Raw genomic sequence first — 15,935 nt, forward strand, 5'->3', positions numbered from 1 at the left:
ACTCTCATTTATCTCCTAGTCCATATTGTCAAGGGCACAGAGGCAGTTGAGGTCTTAGTTGACTCAGCTTCTCCTCCAGCCCTGTGGAATCAGGACCAGCTCCATTCCAACTCCAACTGCAGAGCACCTCCCCAAAGAGTGGTACTACCCACTGCCAAGTTGGATCCAGCCTTCCACTCAAGTTAAAATGTTCTTTGAGGACCAGGAAAATGATGCAGAGTTCTGTAAAACTTCAAACACAGCAAGTCCAGGACTCAGAAACCCAGTGTTAGTCAGCACTGCTGACAAAATGATCTGCTCTCTAAACCTTCTCCCTAATGTCTGTTCTCAGCACTTACCTCACACAACCATTAAGCTGGACACTGACAGGAAATTACTAATGGATTCTGTGTAAAACCCAAAGAGAACTCCAAAAATCAATTAGGCTGCACACTCACTGAAGAGAGCCAGGAGCTGTGTCCAGCAGAGCTGCTCGTCCTGGCTGTAGCTGTGCTGCTCCGTCTCGTTGCTGAAGTCTCTCAGGTGATGCAGTTGGAACAGGTTGATAACAGTAATATGGACTAACTGCTGAGAATTGAAGGCCTTCTGGAACAACAACCTCTGCAACAAAGACACGTGGGGGGGGTATTTTCAGATGGCAAAGCAAACACACTTGAAAGGATTAGTAGTTGCTACTTCACTCCTTGACTAATGCTTCTGCCTTAAGGCAACATTCATTCTGGATTTTATTTTCAGGTCATCCCTACCAGCACAGCACCAGGATTCCCAGGAGGACTTGGGAGGGTGCCCAAGGATTTTGCTTGTACACCAGCTCAGATGCTCAACAAACCAACATCCCCTTGGTTATGGTTCTCTGTCAGAGCAAGTGCAACTTGAATGTGCAGTGACAGCACTGCAGCAGATTCACTGCCTTGGTCAGCCTTGCAAAGAAAGCACAGAGAAGGTGACATTTAAAAAAAGCATCCCAGGAAAATTTAACTACTGTGTGGTTATGTATTAAAAACTAATTCCACATCTGACTTCATGGGTCATGGAATGTCTTGGTGGACTAAAATAGCACGAGCTATTTACAAATGCCTTTCAGTAACTATGCTGGAAAAGTCACCTTTCCCAGGACAGGGAAAGAAACATTAATGCTTTTTTGGGAAAAAGGGAGATACCCAAACCCCAAACAACTTCTCTTCAGACACAACAATGAGGGAGGCAAGTGGATTAACTGGTGTAAGCATCAGAAGCACTTCATGTTCAGCCTCGACTGTGCAGTGTGGGGCACGAAGCACTGCAGAGCCAACAGCTTAGACTGGCAGAGCTGCCAGAGCAGCACTGGAGCCTGACTGCACATTCCCAAACTGCAACTGCTCCTCTCAGAGCTAAAATCAGCCACAAAGTTAAACTGATTCACCACCACACAGCCAACTTTACATCCACATTCAGCCCATTGAAGCCACAAGAGTTGCTCTCTAGTAAATTAAGCCTTATATTGCATTATATAAACAAAAAAGTAATCTAAGCACAAAGCAGGGCTCAATTAGCTCTATTTTAACACTCTGGCTCAGTCCAGAAAACTGAGACTGTTCCACATGCCTGAGCAATGCTCCTATTTATTGATTCTGAGCACTACAAAAAGCAGTACTTGCTCCACAGCCAGTATCACACACAGAGATGCACAATTATTTAATTTTGAAATAACAGTCACAGTCCACATTCAAAGCTAATGAAATTCACATATGGTTCTGTGGGGTTTTTAAATTTATTTTAAAGACAGTTTGGACCTAGCTGTAGCAGCCCAATTCAAGGCAAAAAATGTAAAAAGACACTGTAAAGAACATTTGTAAGTTTTTATATTGCTAAGACCACCTTAATTTTGAAAACTGGGAAAAGCAGCCAGTGCTCTGTTGAGCAAATCCATACTCCCTGCTTCTTGTCCACCAATTAAGATGCTGAAGGAGAGCAGTTTCCAAAAGGCACCTAACACTACAATGTCCTCTTTGAAAATGTACTACCTTGTATAAATACCTTACAAAATTCTGCAATCTTTGCTATATTGTCCAACCTAATGAGCTGGGACTCGTGGATTTTCCAGAGGAATCGTGTTCTGAACAGTTCACATCTACACACAAATTAAAGTCTTGCTGAGACACTTTCTAAAGGCAAACTGCTGACAGGAGAGACAAGTTGTCTGAGGCAGATTAAAAGCAGCCCTAATAACCAGTGGGAGTGAATGAACACAACCCAAAAATGAAGCTCTCAAGAATCCCCAGGCCACTGAACCAAGACTTCCCAAATAAATCAGGTTTCTATCACAGGTATCCAAGGATCACACCCAGGTTAAAGAGCAGAGAATCAACAGTGGTCACTGATTTCTCCCACCATGCCAAATGGGAAAAATCCTTACTCTTGGCAGCCTAAGGTACCAGAACTATCCAGTGGTGGCTGCAGTACAAACCTTCCCCAACTGGCTACTTGAGCTTCCTGTATTTGAGAACGTGAAAGAGTTATTATTGGACTGTAATTTCAGAACTCAGCTGCTAAAAATATTCTCCTCAATACACTAATTAATATGTTGCTAGAACTAACCTTGAACTGTTCTTCCAGCTTTTCTCGAAGAGGGCTCAGCTTCTCCAAGCTCTTACTCAGGTACACATGGCCATGGAATTTAATAAATGCCTTGATGAAGTCAGACACACTCCATCGAGTCTTCACCTCATCACGACTACATTTAGAAAAGAAATACCCAACTTCAATCTCTGGAATTGCACACATAACATTGCTGAATTATTTCAAAATGAAGGACAAAAGTCCACTACTTTGTTGTGCTGGCACAAAATGCTGATTTCCTGCATTCACTAATCACAGTCAGGAGAATCACAAACTATTATTTGTTCCTCACTTGTGTGAGGATGCTCTGACTGGATGGGGATGGAGAACTTCTGTTTCTACTACCAAATATGAACAACTTCTGGCAAGGGAGGGACAGCTGGAAAAAGTCTCTTCCACCTTATCTGAGTAGAAATAATTCATCTTTAGCCTCACCTTTCCAGTGCTTTAGAAAGTGCTTTTTGTAGGTTAGTGGAGGCAGCTGGGAAAGGAAACTTCACAGCAATGCTTCTGCAGTAGTAGAAAATTGTGGTCAAGTGGTCTCCTTTGGAGGAAGCGAGGATAGCCAACTGGTTATAAGGCTGACCTGAGGGAGAAAGACACAAGCTGTCCAACAAGTTGCCATGGAGTGAAGTGTGATCAATGTCAGAGCAGTGTCATCCCTTGGAAAGGGAGCACAAAGTCCTCAGTTCTTCAACAGCCAAGGCTCAGATCCATCTGCTGACCATTTCACTGCAGCCTTGTATCTGTACCTGAAAATGTTTCTCAATTTGTTTGGTTTTCCAGATCTCGTTTTGTTGGGGTTTTTTGAGAGGGAAGGAGCAGTTGGGGGGGTTTCTGTTTGGTTTTCTTTGTTTGTTGCTGTGGTTTGAGTTTCTCTTTGTTTGGGGATTTTTTGTCTAAATAAGAAAATACTGTGAAATCAACCTTTCATCACTTATTTATCTCCATCTATTTGGACAAAATCCTGCCCAGTTTTACCTCATGGGGCAAATTAACTGTCAACAGTTCACGTTTTGTTGCCTAGAGAATAGATTTCTATAGTTAGAATACAGAGAATTTTCCACTTACAACACAACTGGATAAAAAATTGAATTACTGGTTTCATCAGCCTGGCTCAAAAATTATTTATCCTTCTCTCACCATCCCTACATTTTGGGTCACAAAGCCAACAGCTAAAAAGCCAGATCCCTGAACTAAAGAATCCATTAACTTGCAGGAGCAACTTGAAAGATGCTATTTTAGCTACTACACTTCATAATAGGCACGGGAATAAACATCAAAAGAAAAACACAATGCTGGTGGTAAGCAAGTTTTCATTAATTCTACTTTATAATATATGAATGTAACACAGAACAGCAGTAGTGAAAAGCTTTGTATTACCTTCTTTATTTCTAAAACTTCACAAAAAGGAGACAAGTGACACAGATGATGCAAATAACAATCACCACATGATTTACTGACAGGTCAGGCTTTGTTGCATGGTTTTTTGGGGAAGGAGATTTATATAAAAGTACAGGTTTCCAACTGCCACATAAGAAAAGCTATACCCCAGATCCTTCCTTGGAATTATGAAGTGAAAAGGTATCCCAGACTCACCATTAGAAGGGACAAGCTGAGCTGCATGTCTATAGTAAGACTCTGCCTGGCTGGTCTGATTCCTATAGCGGGCTGAGAAAACAGCAAAAAAACCCAAGTTGAGGCATAAAATCAGAGTCTCCTGCACTTACTTTGATATAACCCAGTTTACCTGAAGAGCATTTTGCTCTTATTTTAGGAATAACTGTCAAAGGAACATACAACGACAATAAATAGCACCAGGATTTGACATGTTGAACTTTAAGGTGGTTGCTTTGTCTCAGACCCAATGCCAGAGCTCAGCAGTTCTTACACACAAAGGTGCTGTGCCAGCAGCACCACATCCAGAGAGCTACAAGTGGTTTTCATCCCTAATTGCACAATCACCAACTACATCTACTTTTAGGCTGTTCAAAAAGCAACTGCAGATTCCTGTGAAAAGAGAACTTTCTACAACACACAGACTCATAGAATGGATTGGGTTGGAAAAGACCTCCAAGATCATCAAGTCCAACCCTTGGTCCAACTCCAGTCCCTTTACCAGATCATGGCACTCAGTGCCACAACCAAGCTCAGTTGAAAAACCTCCAGGGATGGGGAATCCACCCTCTCTCTGGGCAGCCCATTCCAATGCCTGAGCACTCTCTCTGCAAAGAATTTTTTTCTGCTCTCCAACTTCAATTTCCCCTGGCAGAGCTTGAGCCCATCGTGCCCCCTTGTCCTATTGCTGAGTGCCTGTTCTACTCAAATCAGGAAAGAAATAAACCTGTTATAAACTCACTGTAAAAAAAAAAGAAACCTGGTTTATGAAAGGCTGGATTTCTAACTGTTGCCTCTGCATCTGAGATGTTAATGTTCTGGAGTGGGGAAGTGTCCCAGCCTGCTGCAACAAGCTTTTGTAATATTACTGCTTTCAACACTTCCCTGTGCCTGCCAGCTACAACATGATTAGAACACTGCAAGACAGATTCTAGCAGATCACTAGAGAGCCAGTGGTTAACTGTGGCCATATGTTAATGTGTAACACACATTAGAAAACTCTACCAGCATTTATTTCCAGCTCTTTCCCCCTGCAGCAACCACCAAAGGCACGATCAGGACCTGGCTACTCATTTGGAGCACGTTTGCTCCAGCAGCTGGCCTGGTCTGTACAGACAGAATCACAGAAGCAAAGAATGGATTGGGTTGGAAATGACCTCTGAGATCATCAAGTCCAACCCTTGGTCCAACTCCAGTCCCTTTACCAGATCATGGCACTCAGGGCCACAGCCAATCTCAGCCAATCTCACTGCCCCTCTCTGGGCAGCCCATTCCAATGCCTGAGCACTCTCTCTGCAAAGAAGTTTTTTCTCATCTCCAACTTCAATTTCCCCTGGCAGAGCTTGAGCCCATCGTGCCCCCTTGTCCTATTGCTGAGTGCCTGGGAGAAGAGACCAACCCCCACCTGGCCAGAACTTCCCTTCAGGGAGTTCTAGACAGTGCTGAGGTCACCTCTGAGCCTCCTCTTCTCCAGGCTGAACACCCCCAGCTCCCTCAGCCTCTCCCCACAGCACTTGTGCTCCAGTCCCTTCTCCAGCCTCGTTGCTCTTCTCTGGCCCCGCTCCAGCCCCTCAATCTCTTGCCTCAACTCAGGGGCCCAGAACTGAACACAACACTCAAGGTGTGGCCTCCCCAAGGCAGAGTCCAGGGGAAGGGTCACTGCCCTGGGCCTGCTGGCCACGCTACTTTGGATCCAGGCCAGGATCCCATTGGCCTTCTTGGCCACCTGGGCACACTGGTGGCTCCTGTTGAGCTTCCTGTCCCTCAGTCCCCCCAGGTCCCTCTGCCTGGCTGCTCTCCAGCCACTCTGTGCCCAGCCTGGAGCGCTGCAGGGGGTTGGGGTGGCCAAAGGGCAGGACCTGCACTTGGCCTTGTTGAACTCCATCCCATTGCAATCAGCCCATCTCTCCAGTCTCTCCAGATCCCTCTGCAGAGCCCTCCTGCCTTCCAGCAGGTCGACACTCCCTCCCAACTTGGTATCATCAGCAAATTTGCTCAATCCCCTCATCTAAATCATCAATAAAGATGTTAAACAGGACTGGACCCCTGGGGAACACCACTGGTGACCCTCTCGAGATTGCTGAACAGAGGTAGAACTCAACATCCCACCCCTTTCCCCGTCACCAACTCACCAATATCTCCAAGGTGGACAAGGCAGTGCTGGCAGATGTAAGAGCAGGAGCTGGATTGTGGCTTCACTATGGCGCTGGTGTGCGTCTGTTTATTGCTAATGATTCCCAGCTGGGAAGACTTCACACGACACGGCAAGTCCACGTTAAAAACTGTGCACAATTCCTGTAATAACTGGAAAAACAGGCCCAGGTTAGTGGCAGCTGGACACAGTCATGAGAAAAGCATCAAAACAAGTGACAAAACAGAGAGTCACTTGGAGGCACTAAACAGTGAAAACAAGGGAACCAGCCCAGGTTACTGAAAGTGAGGCTTTAAATTACATTTTCTTTATGGAAATCATTGAGCTCCAAGGTACATTAGTCTGCCCAGAACTGTGAAGAGAAGGAAGAGAGAGCTGTCTACTCCAAACTAGTAAGCAACTCAATCCTCTTGATATTTAAATCACCAAGGATGGAGATTTGACTGCGGGAGGTCTACAAATCTTATTGAGGTTTGTGGTTCTATCTCTTTTTAGTTTGTTTAGTTTGTTTTCAAATGGATACTCAAGAGGAAAACAGTGGGTTTTATACCTTGATGAAGTGTCACTCAATAGAAAGGCATGTCCCTCATCCCCCAAAGCAGCTCGTTCCAACACAAGAAACAGCACTATGCCAACTTAAACTTTAGAGAGGAACTGGAACAACACCAAGTTTGTAAACAAGTTTCTAACAAGAGGCAATGGGAACCGTTCAGTGGCTGATCTGTCAGTAAATATTTGTGCTGAGCCAAGTGAGACTCTTTCAAGGAATAAGGCGTCAGCTACTTGATCAAATATCTCCCAAGCTGACTGAAGGAAAACCTGAACTCTGCCTTAACAATTAGTGCTTCTGAAATATATTTTAATGGACTCCAGAAAATACTCTGGAAAAAAACAGTAATGATGGAGCGATGAGAAGTGTTTGTTGTACTGAGTTACAGGGTTAAAAATGCAGGTAAGAAGTGACAGACTTTCTCCCAGCTGGGAACATGCTCAGCCTCCAAATAAAACAGCCCTTCAGCAGGGTTCCACTTCCAGATAAAGGCACAGAGAAAGCCAAGGGCTGACAGAGATGCACGCTCTGTCAACAGCTAAACACACAACACGATGCTTTTGCCTGCTGCAGAACGAGGTTTGGGTTACACCTCCCTCCCTCTTTTGCTCTGCCTTTCCTACTGTAGACAAAAATCTCCAAAGAAGAGGGATATCACAGATGAAAGTTGGATAAAAGAGAGAAACTTGACATCTTCCAACATGCTGAATTCGGAGAACTCATGCTCTCTCTCAAAGATGTCATTTAGGCAGGCCTCTCAGTTGGAGAGCAGGTATCTTGGCTGAGCCAAGTCTTTAGACTAAAAATGGGTCGATTAACATCACAGCACACAGAGAAAAACAACCCAGTCCACCGTGTCACACTCAAAAAGAGCAAAATTCCCTGATCCACTGCCAGGAGGAACAAGGATGTTGCAAGACAAACGGCGGAGATGGCAGGAAACCCTTGGCAGGCATTCCACAGGCTGTCAAATAAGCAGCTTTCCAAAAAAACAATACTGAAGGGAAAAAAGGGCAACCACAAGGATTCTGTGGAAACACCTGGGGCTGCCTTGCAGATGTCTGGAAGCAAAGTGGGAATTGATACAGTAAGAATGACTTACTGTGAGTGCTGTAACCTGAAGACAGGGCAAACTAGGCAGGACAGAAAGCTTAGTCAGACTTGAGAGAGAGGATTCAGCAACCACAATGCTGCTGAAGCACACAGCAAATGAAGGGGAAAAGGGAAAGAAAAGCAAGTTATCCTTATTAAGGCCCTTATCTCACACTGACTCTTATTATCCATAATCTACAAGCAGAAATTTAACATTGAAAAGAGCAAAAAAACACCAGTAAGAAATAGGAATTGCATCCCATTTGCAATTAACTGAAATTCTCACAAAATAAACTTATCCCAAAAGCACTCAACAATAGATCTGTTTAAGCAGAAGAAAAGTTCAAAGTCTGAAATTCTAAATAAATGTTAACCAAAATACAGAATTAAGACTGAAGACTTGTAAGTCTGGGAGCCTTGATCAAAGAAACAGCAAGACATGATGTGTTGCAAATGCTACATGACACTCTTAGGGACAACCACCCTCCTTCAGTGTGCAACTGTGGAGGGCACTAATCAGGTATTATTCAGAAAATAAAGCTGAATTAAAATATGTATGTAGTATGGACATGGTCTTAAAAAACTGCTCACCATCAGCATTAGGAGTTACAAGGAAGGAACACAGAAAACATTAGGCCACCACACACATCCTCTGCATCTGCATTTTCTGCACTTATTTCTGTTCTGGAGTAACTCAATCCAAGAACAAACACATTGTCTTTGCTTATCCTTTCCTACATAGGGAATGAAAAGGACTGAAGGCAATGGCCCACAAATACACACAGTAAAGAGAAGCTGAATGGGAATTTTTAAAGAAATGGCAGAAAAAAAGAACTAAGAGTACCAATGAAACCATCACTTAACATGTTTGCTGGTCTTGGGCTTTTTTTTTGTGTCATCATTACCCCTAGACATTAAAGTGAGAAGACACAATTCCTCACCACAGGTCACTGCAGAGACCAGAGTAAAGGGGTTGGAGAAGGGCTGCAGAGCCAAGGAAGGTCAGACCTCCAGCAGCTGGAGAATCCACATAAAAAGAAGCTCAAGAAGGCAACAGATGCACAGCCAGAAAATCAGAGACTAGAGCAGGGAAGAATCATTCTACCCTCTCCTGCTGCCTTGTTCTCACTCTGAGCAGCACAGCAGAGTGCAGTAAGAAACACACCTCTGACCTTACTCAGAACAGTGGGGTTTAGGCTCTAAAGCAGATTCTCTTAGAAGGGAACTTAAATTGCACCAAAACAACCAGCAGATACACAGAAGTTTCAGATCAAGACTGCAGCTGATCAAAAAAAAGCACAGCACCAGCTTTGCAGACACAGAATCATAGAATGGATTGGGCTGGAAAAGACCTCCGAGATCATCAAGTCCAACCCTTGGTCCAACTCCAGTCCCTTTACCAGATCATGGCACTCAGTGCCACGGCCAAGCTCAGTTGAAAAACCTCCAGGGATGGGGAATCCACCCCCTCTCTGGGCAGCCCATTCCAGTGCCTGAGCACTCTCTCTGCAAAGAAGTTTTTTCTGCTCTCCAACTTCAATTTCCCCTGGCAGAGCTTGAGCCCATCGTGCCCCCTTGTCCTATTGCTGAGTGCCTGGGAGAAGAGACCAACCCCCACCTGGCCAGAACTTCCCTTCAGGTAGTTCTAGACAGTGCTGAGGTCACCTCAATGAGAGCACCACCATCAGCAAGGTGCACTGCTCAATCCCATACAGCTAAGGGAAAAAAAACAGATTTTTCCCCCTCAAACTGATCCACCCACCCTTCCTTTACCTCCTGCCACTCACCTGTGTGTAGAAGCCACTAGCTGCCTCTAAGAACAGAGAGAGGTTCGCCTGAACTTCGCTCCGATTTGGATTCGCTCTGTTTTTCGCCTGACCCTGCAGCGTTGTGATCTGGTTTTTAAAGGCATGATTCCAACTGAAAACAAAAGAAAGGTCTTCCTTTTTACTCTGGAAGGGTCTTATGTACATGACATAAGCAACAGGAAAGAACAGTTTAATTATATAGCATCAGGCATGACGAATATTCAAATTCAGGCAACATTCAGATAAGATACAATGTTAAATATGGAATAGCCACCTTTCCACACCTATCTATATCCTGAGATTGGGAGAGAGATGGGAGGGAGACGGGAGGGAGGGAGACGGGAGGGAGGGAGACGGGAGAGAGGGAGACGGGAGGGAGGGAGACGGGAGGGAGGGAGACGGGAGGGAGGGAGACGGGAGGGAGGGAGACGGGAGGGAGGGAGACGGGAGGGAGACGGGAGGGAGACGGGAGGGAGACGGGAGGGAGACGGGAGGGAGACGGGAGGGAGACGGGAGGGAGACGGGAGGGAGACGGGAGGGATGGAGATAAAAAACACACCTAATATATATATGCATGTGTGTATATACATGTCTATACCTAACACTGTAACGGCACTAATATTTGCTTGTCATTGTTCTGCTTTAGGCAGAGCATGGAACCTCCTCTCTAAAACAAGATGTGGGGTGTAGAGATGAGGGTTAAAAATCTTTCAGTAACTGGAGCATGGATAGGACAACTCAGCCAGCCCAATGATCTCACTTCTGTCAGTGCTGGAAAAACCACATGCTTCATTTACCTAAACTTGTTACAACTCATGTCTGCATCTTAAATAACAGGGAATGGACTCAGGGCATGGAGAAAAGCCAGCAGGATCTTCTCCTGATTCTTAAGGTGCCACAAGCACCCCCTTAAGTTTTTTCCTAATATTCCTCTCTCTGCCCAGAAATACCTGAGAGGGCTGAAAATGAGGCATTCAGCAGGTACCCAAGTCCTGCTGGACCTTACTCAAAGCTCCAGGTGATTGCACCAGGCAAACTTTCTTCTTTCTGGAACCTGCAGCCTTCAGCCCTTCCCTGACAGCACCACACACTGATGTTCCTCAGATCCCTCCCCTCCATCTGGCTCTCCAAACCCCACTCCTGCATGACATGGCTGCTACTAAACTGCCAGAGGTAAAGTACTAACCTACTGAATGCTCTCCATGGGCTCTGTGGTGCATTCTCATGTTTCACCCACAGCACTGCTCTCATTTTAAAGGAAATAAGACAACCATTTCATTTTTCTGGAAGTCTTAGGGTCTCCTGCTCATCAGCCCAGATTACATATATATATACACAAAAATGTACTGAGGTACTTACAGGTCCTGCTCCACCTTTTTATCTAAAGCATATTCCAAATCGGTCACCAGCATTTTTTGATATAAGTCCTGTAGAGCCTGTCTGGATGTCCAGACTTCTGCTGGACCCAGCTTCGAATCTGAGCAACAAAAAAAGAGAAAAAACAAAGACACAACAGTTTTTGTAACACTCAGATTTATGGAGTTACTCAAACTGATTTTTCACTTACCTACCAAATGAAAGAACAGAGCTCAGTGTAAGATACACAACCTCAAACACCTGCTTTTACCAGAGATTCATCAGAATAGTGAAATACAAGAACTACAGATGGGTTGGGGGTTGAGTGATCACTGATGAACTCAGTCTCCTACAGCATCAGAACTAGACGTGAGCAAAGTCAGCAGCTGGCAAGTTAAAAAACAAAACAGGAGGAGGTGACTCTCCACAAGTCATCAAGCTGCAGAACTTCTTGCCACTGGATGAGTTTATAAAATTTCCAGTGTAGCCTGGAAAATAAATCCATGGAGGAATGATAACTAGGACAGTCCCTGGACACACTGCTGGTATTTAGGAGAACATTGTGGGCAAGTATTCCTGCATGCTTGCCCTTTTCAAACTCTCTGGTAGCCACCTGCTTTCCATCAGGAAGGGTGAGTGCAGACACTGCTTCCTGCTCTCTGGAGTTCCAAATTCCCAGGCCTTGTAGAATCAGCTGCACTGGGGCTGCGTCACAGGGATGGGCCCCACCCCAGGGAAACCCTCCTGCTGATGCTGGAGCCACTCCTGCTGGGTTAGGGGATCCAGGTGTTTGATTATTCCTATGGGGACTCCAGCAAACTGCTACATTCCCTACTCATGGCCACACACACCTGAGCAGAGGCTCATTAAGGAAACTGCTTGTACTTTCACTGTAAACCATTTCCATCTCCCATTAACATGTACAGCTTCAATCAGAGCTCGCAGCATTTCAGGCTGTCTCGGGCTGCACTTTCACCACACATGGGGAAAAGCTCAGCATTTCCCTCTCCAAGATTCCCCAGAACTACCCAGATCCTGCCTAATCCCAACTACAGCAGTTTCTAGTCCAAGCAGGAATCTCAGAGAGGAGCAGAGGTGTGACTTCCAGCTCCAACTCTAAAATCACATTTTAGACACAGGCAAGAGGAACATAATTTTAAAATGCTATTTATTTATATAGAGAAGACAAGCCTTTATGTTAGTCACACACTTTCCATGGAATTCTTAGGAACAATAAGCATAAGGAACACCAAAGGAAAACGAAACTAGGAATCAAATATTAGCCTAGATCAACTGTACAATAAAGGCAAATTACCTGTCATGTCAGCCTTCAGGACTTCTGCCTGCCTGTAAGAAAGCAATAAAACAATAAATTATAAACAGGCTGATCAAAATAATTGAATTACACTAAAGCACATTCAGGCAATGGTGAGTCTGCTTAAACCCCACACTGCTCCAGTTTAGCCCATGGATTTGAGCTGCTGCTGTTCAACAGTGTGACTGCTTAAGTCTCTTTCCAAAACACTGCAACCTAAAAACCAGTTGTATTTTAAGCTTTGTGGCAGCAGTGGCCTGCCAACTTCAGTGATACCACTTACCTGTACCTGGGAGTTTGGTATTAAGTTGCCACATGTGAAATGCAGTAGCCAAGAGAGCCACAGCAATGCCAACTCCCACCAGTGGCTGTCACACACTGGTAGAGCCCTCCTGCCCTGTGCATTTTCCTTAGCAAGAAGTGATAAAGACTGTGGCTTCCTCAATTACCTCTTCCTTGAAGTGCTTCCCTAAAGTCATGCTTTGATCAGGTTTTCATGAAAAAACATACAGAAAAAATGGCAACTACAGGTGACTATCTAGAACTGCTGCACTGAACGTCCTCTGCAAATCCCCGCCACTGGTGGAGGCTGACAAATGGTTTGTCAAGTAAAAGAATACTGGGATACAAACCTCAATAAATATTTAGGAATGGCCAATGTCTGGATAAAACAGGCAAATGGAGATGCTACAATTAATCACTGTGTCAGCAATACATGAAACTTCAAGGAGCAGCACTGCTGGTCTGTCTGAGACACACAGAATTAACCCAGGGCTGGCAGAGAGGACACCAGGTTGGTTGGCTTGGCTGAAACAGGTCCCTGTGCTTTTGCTGCACTCAAACGGTGACACAGATTTGCAGAGTCCCATCTTTCCACACCAGATGTGGAATCCTCCTACCACCTCACCTGCCTCAGCAAAAAAATGAGATGAAAGCAGCACTGTGAGCAACATCAAAGTCAGGTGCCAGCTTGGGAAAGAACAGGGAGCCAGGAGAAAGCACCACCTAATCCCTAAAGACGCTTCAGAAACCAGAAAGAGAAACACTTTCTCTTTCCAATGCAATGTGGTGATTGTAAAAACAGTTTTTCAGGTTGTTCTGGCCATGAATTACAGGGAAGGTTTTGAGATCCACATGAGGATTAAAAAGCTATCAGAGTAGGATATACATCACCAGGAAAAAGTCCTCTCACAAAATTCTGTTTACTACATGCAAGAGAAATATCTATAGCAACTCCCCACAGCCCCAGCACACCATCCAAGAAGCAGTGGGATGTTCCCAGAGCTTTAATTAAGTCAAGAATATGTTAAGTGGTGCCAGAAGTAAATCTGTACCTTCCCCACCAGCTCCACAAGTTTAGTATTTTTAAGACAACTTCTCTTAGTTTATTTATTTCAATAAGGTACTAATATTTTTTAACTCCTAACAGCAGGGAGCACTGCAAGAAGAGAGAACTGATTATTACTGAGACAAGCAAGCAAAAGTTTAGCTGTTGTGTCACAAGGAAGCTGAAAGCCCAAGAAACATTTCTTCCTCATCCACATGGAGGTCACAGAAGCTGCCCAAGTGATGCCTCCCCATCTCTGCAGCCCAGAGGAGCAGACTGGCCCCCCCAGAGCCCGGAAGAGCTGAGGAAGGACAGCAGCCACCCCTGGGTGCTCGGGGACACTGCCCTGCAAGCCCAGTCAGGCACAGAGCTGGGCCAGTCCTGCGACACTTGGGCCTTGGCAGCCACTGCTCAGAAGGAACAGCTGACTTGCTCAGGTGCTGGAATCTCTCTTTTGAGCAGCCAGCCAAGTTCACACAGCCTGGCCACACTTTAAACATCCATCTGCCAGTTGTGCAAACGTCTGCTTTGAGCTGGGAGCACGATGTGTGTTGCCAAAGCCAAGGATCCTACTGAGGCTCAGCCCAAACAGGACACATGGTCCTGCTCCAGCAAACACGAGCCCAGAATTCACCTCCAGGTAAAAGGGCTCTGCCCTTCAGAAGCCAAGAACTGCTCCTCTGAAAATTACTTGTGCAGAACTACCTTCCCCTTCTTTAAGTGCTGATCTTTAGAGGCAGAAATACAAACAGCACTACTATAAAGGCTTTTTTTAATACAGTTTTGCCTCACTGTTGCCTGGAAAATTCAGATGACGAGAGCCTCAACCCATTCATCAGACCAACTGCTGACAGAGGCTCTGTGAATGCACAGCCCTAATAATATGCTGGACCTGAACTTCTACCAAAAAGACTTATTCTAATAACTCCTTTTTTGGAGAGGAACACTCGCAGGCTTACAGAACAAGAGCCTTTAGCACCAATCTCTTCAGCAGCCATAATGCAAACAGCCTTTTCTAAGCTTGTAACAAGCTACACTGGAGGATTATCACTGTAATTTTTAATAAAATGCATGGATATTACCTCAATACTTCCTAGAGGCCACAGGAATTAGTAAAGTGGGTCTAACATTAGCATGCTGTTTCTCATGTCTGCCTAAAGCCAACATTTATGTAAAACAGCCACATCCTGAGCCATGATAAAAGGGGGCAGCCTGGGTACCACTCTTGTCCTGCACCAGGAGCACAGGGAGAGAAAAGGTGTGTTTGTCACCTGTCCCTCCCACAGACTCACCAAAGAGCCTTTGCTGCTGCTGAGACTCCTGGTGAGCACAGACTGGAGTTCACTGATAACAACTGATCAGAGTTTCTGACAGTGGCTCCTTCTATTGTCAACCACTGTTAAAAGCTTTTTTTTGGTCCATGTATTTTCTTGCACCGCCTCATACTGAATTTGCATTAGAATGGCTCATTCTGGGTCAAAAAACGCTGCCTGCAGGAGGGGTGGTACAGCTCTTACACACTTCATCATCTCCCAGGCACTCAGCAATAGGACAAGGGGGCACGATGGACTCAAGCTCTGCCAGGGGAAATTGAAGTTGGAGAGCAGAAAAAACTTCTTTGCAGAGAGAGTGCTCAGGCATTGGAATGGGCTGCCCAGAGAGGGGGTGGATTCCCCATCCCTGGAGGTTTTTCAACTGAGATTCGCCGTGGCACTGAGTGCCATGATCTGGTAAAGGGACTGGAGCTGACCAAGGGTTGGACTTGATGGTCTGGGAGGTCTTTTCCAACCCAATCCATTCTGTGATTCTGTGATTCTATGAAAAACGGGCAATACCCATTCTACAGACACAGGGGGTTGCTGACAAGCTTCATAATCAAGCACAGATAAGCAATTCATATTAAGCCCAAGTTCTCAAAGGTGCAGTTTTGTGCTACTGGGCTAACAGGCCCTGTTTCTGAAAGCCCAGCAGGACAAAGCAAAGGCTCACTTACCCCACACCTCCCTCATTCTCACAGGGAGCACAAGCCAGGCATGATTTACTACAGCACAAGTTCTACAAAAACCGTGGAAAACCCCAGAGCTCATAAAACCAGCTCTGAACAAACTCTCTGCTTTCCC

At 45.2% G+C, this 15,935-nt stretch overlaps 1 protein-coding gene across 4 annotated transcripts in view; it reads right to left on the reverse strand.

Annotated features, from left to right (window-relative positions):
• Positions 1 to 15,935, reverse strand: part of SMG7 (SMG7 nonsense mediated mRNA decay factor) — a 49,478-nt gene that overhangs the window by 21,653 nt on the left and 11,890 nt on the right. For all 4 annotated transcript variants that reach the window (XM_071565910.1, XM_071565909.1, XM_071565911.1 and 1 more), the window contains exons 2-9: positions 12,489 to 12,520; positions 11,177 to 11,294; positions 9,797 to 9,929; positions 6,348 to 6,519; positions 4,198 to 4,269; positions 3,034 to 3,184; positions 2,578 to 2,713; positions 438 to 600 (exon numbers count right to left, since the gene is read on the reverse strand). In XM_071565910.1, coding sequence (XP_071422011.1) covers positions 438 to 600; positions 2,578 to 2,713; positions 3,034 to 3,184; positions 4,198 to 4,269; positions 6,348 to 6,519; positions 9,797 to 9,929; positions 11,177 to 11,294; positions 12,489 to 12,520 — 977 coding nt within the window. The remainder of the gene's footprint in view (positions 1 to 437; positions 601 to 2,577; positions 2,714 to 3,033; positions 3,185 to 4,197; positions 4,270 to 6,347; positions 6,520 to 9,796; positions 9,930 to 11,176; positions 11,295 to 12,488; positions 12,521 to 15,935) is intronic.

This window comes from Pithys albifrons, chromosome 10, assembly GCF_047495875.1.
Source record: "Pithys albifrons albifrons isolate INPA30051 chromosome 10, PitAlb_v1, whole genome shotgun sequence".
Classification (NCBI taxonomy): Eukaryota; Metazoa; Chordata; class Aves; order Passeriformes; family Thamnophilidae; genus Pithys; species Pithys albifrons.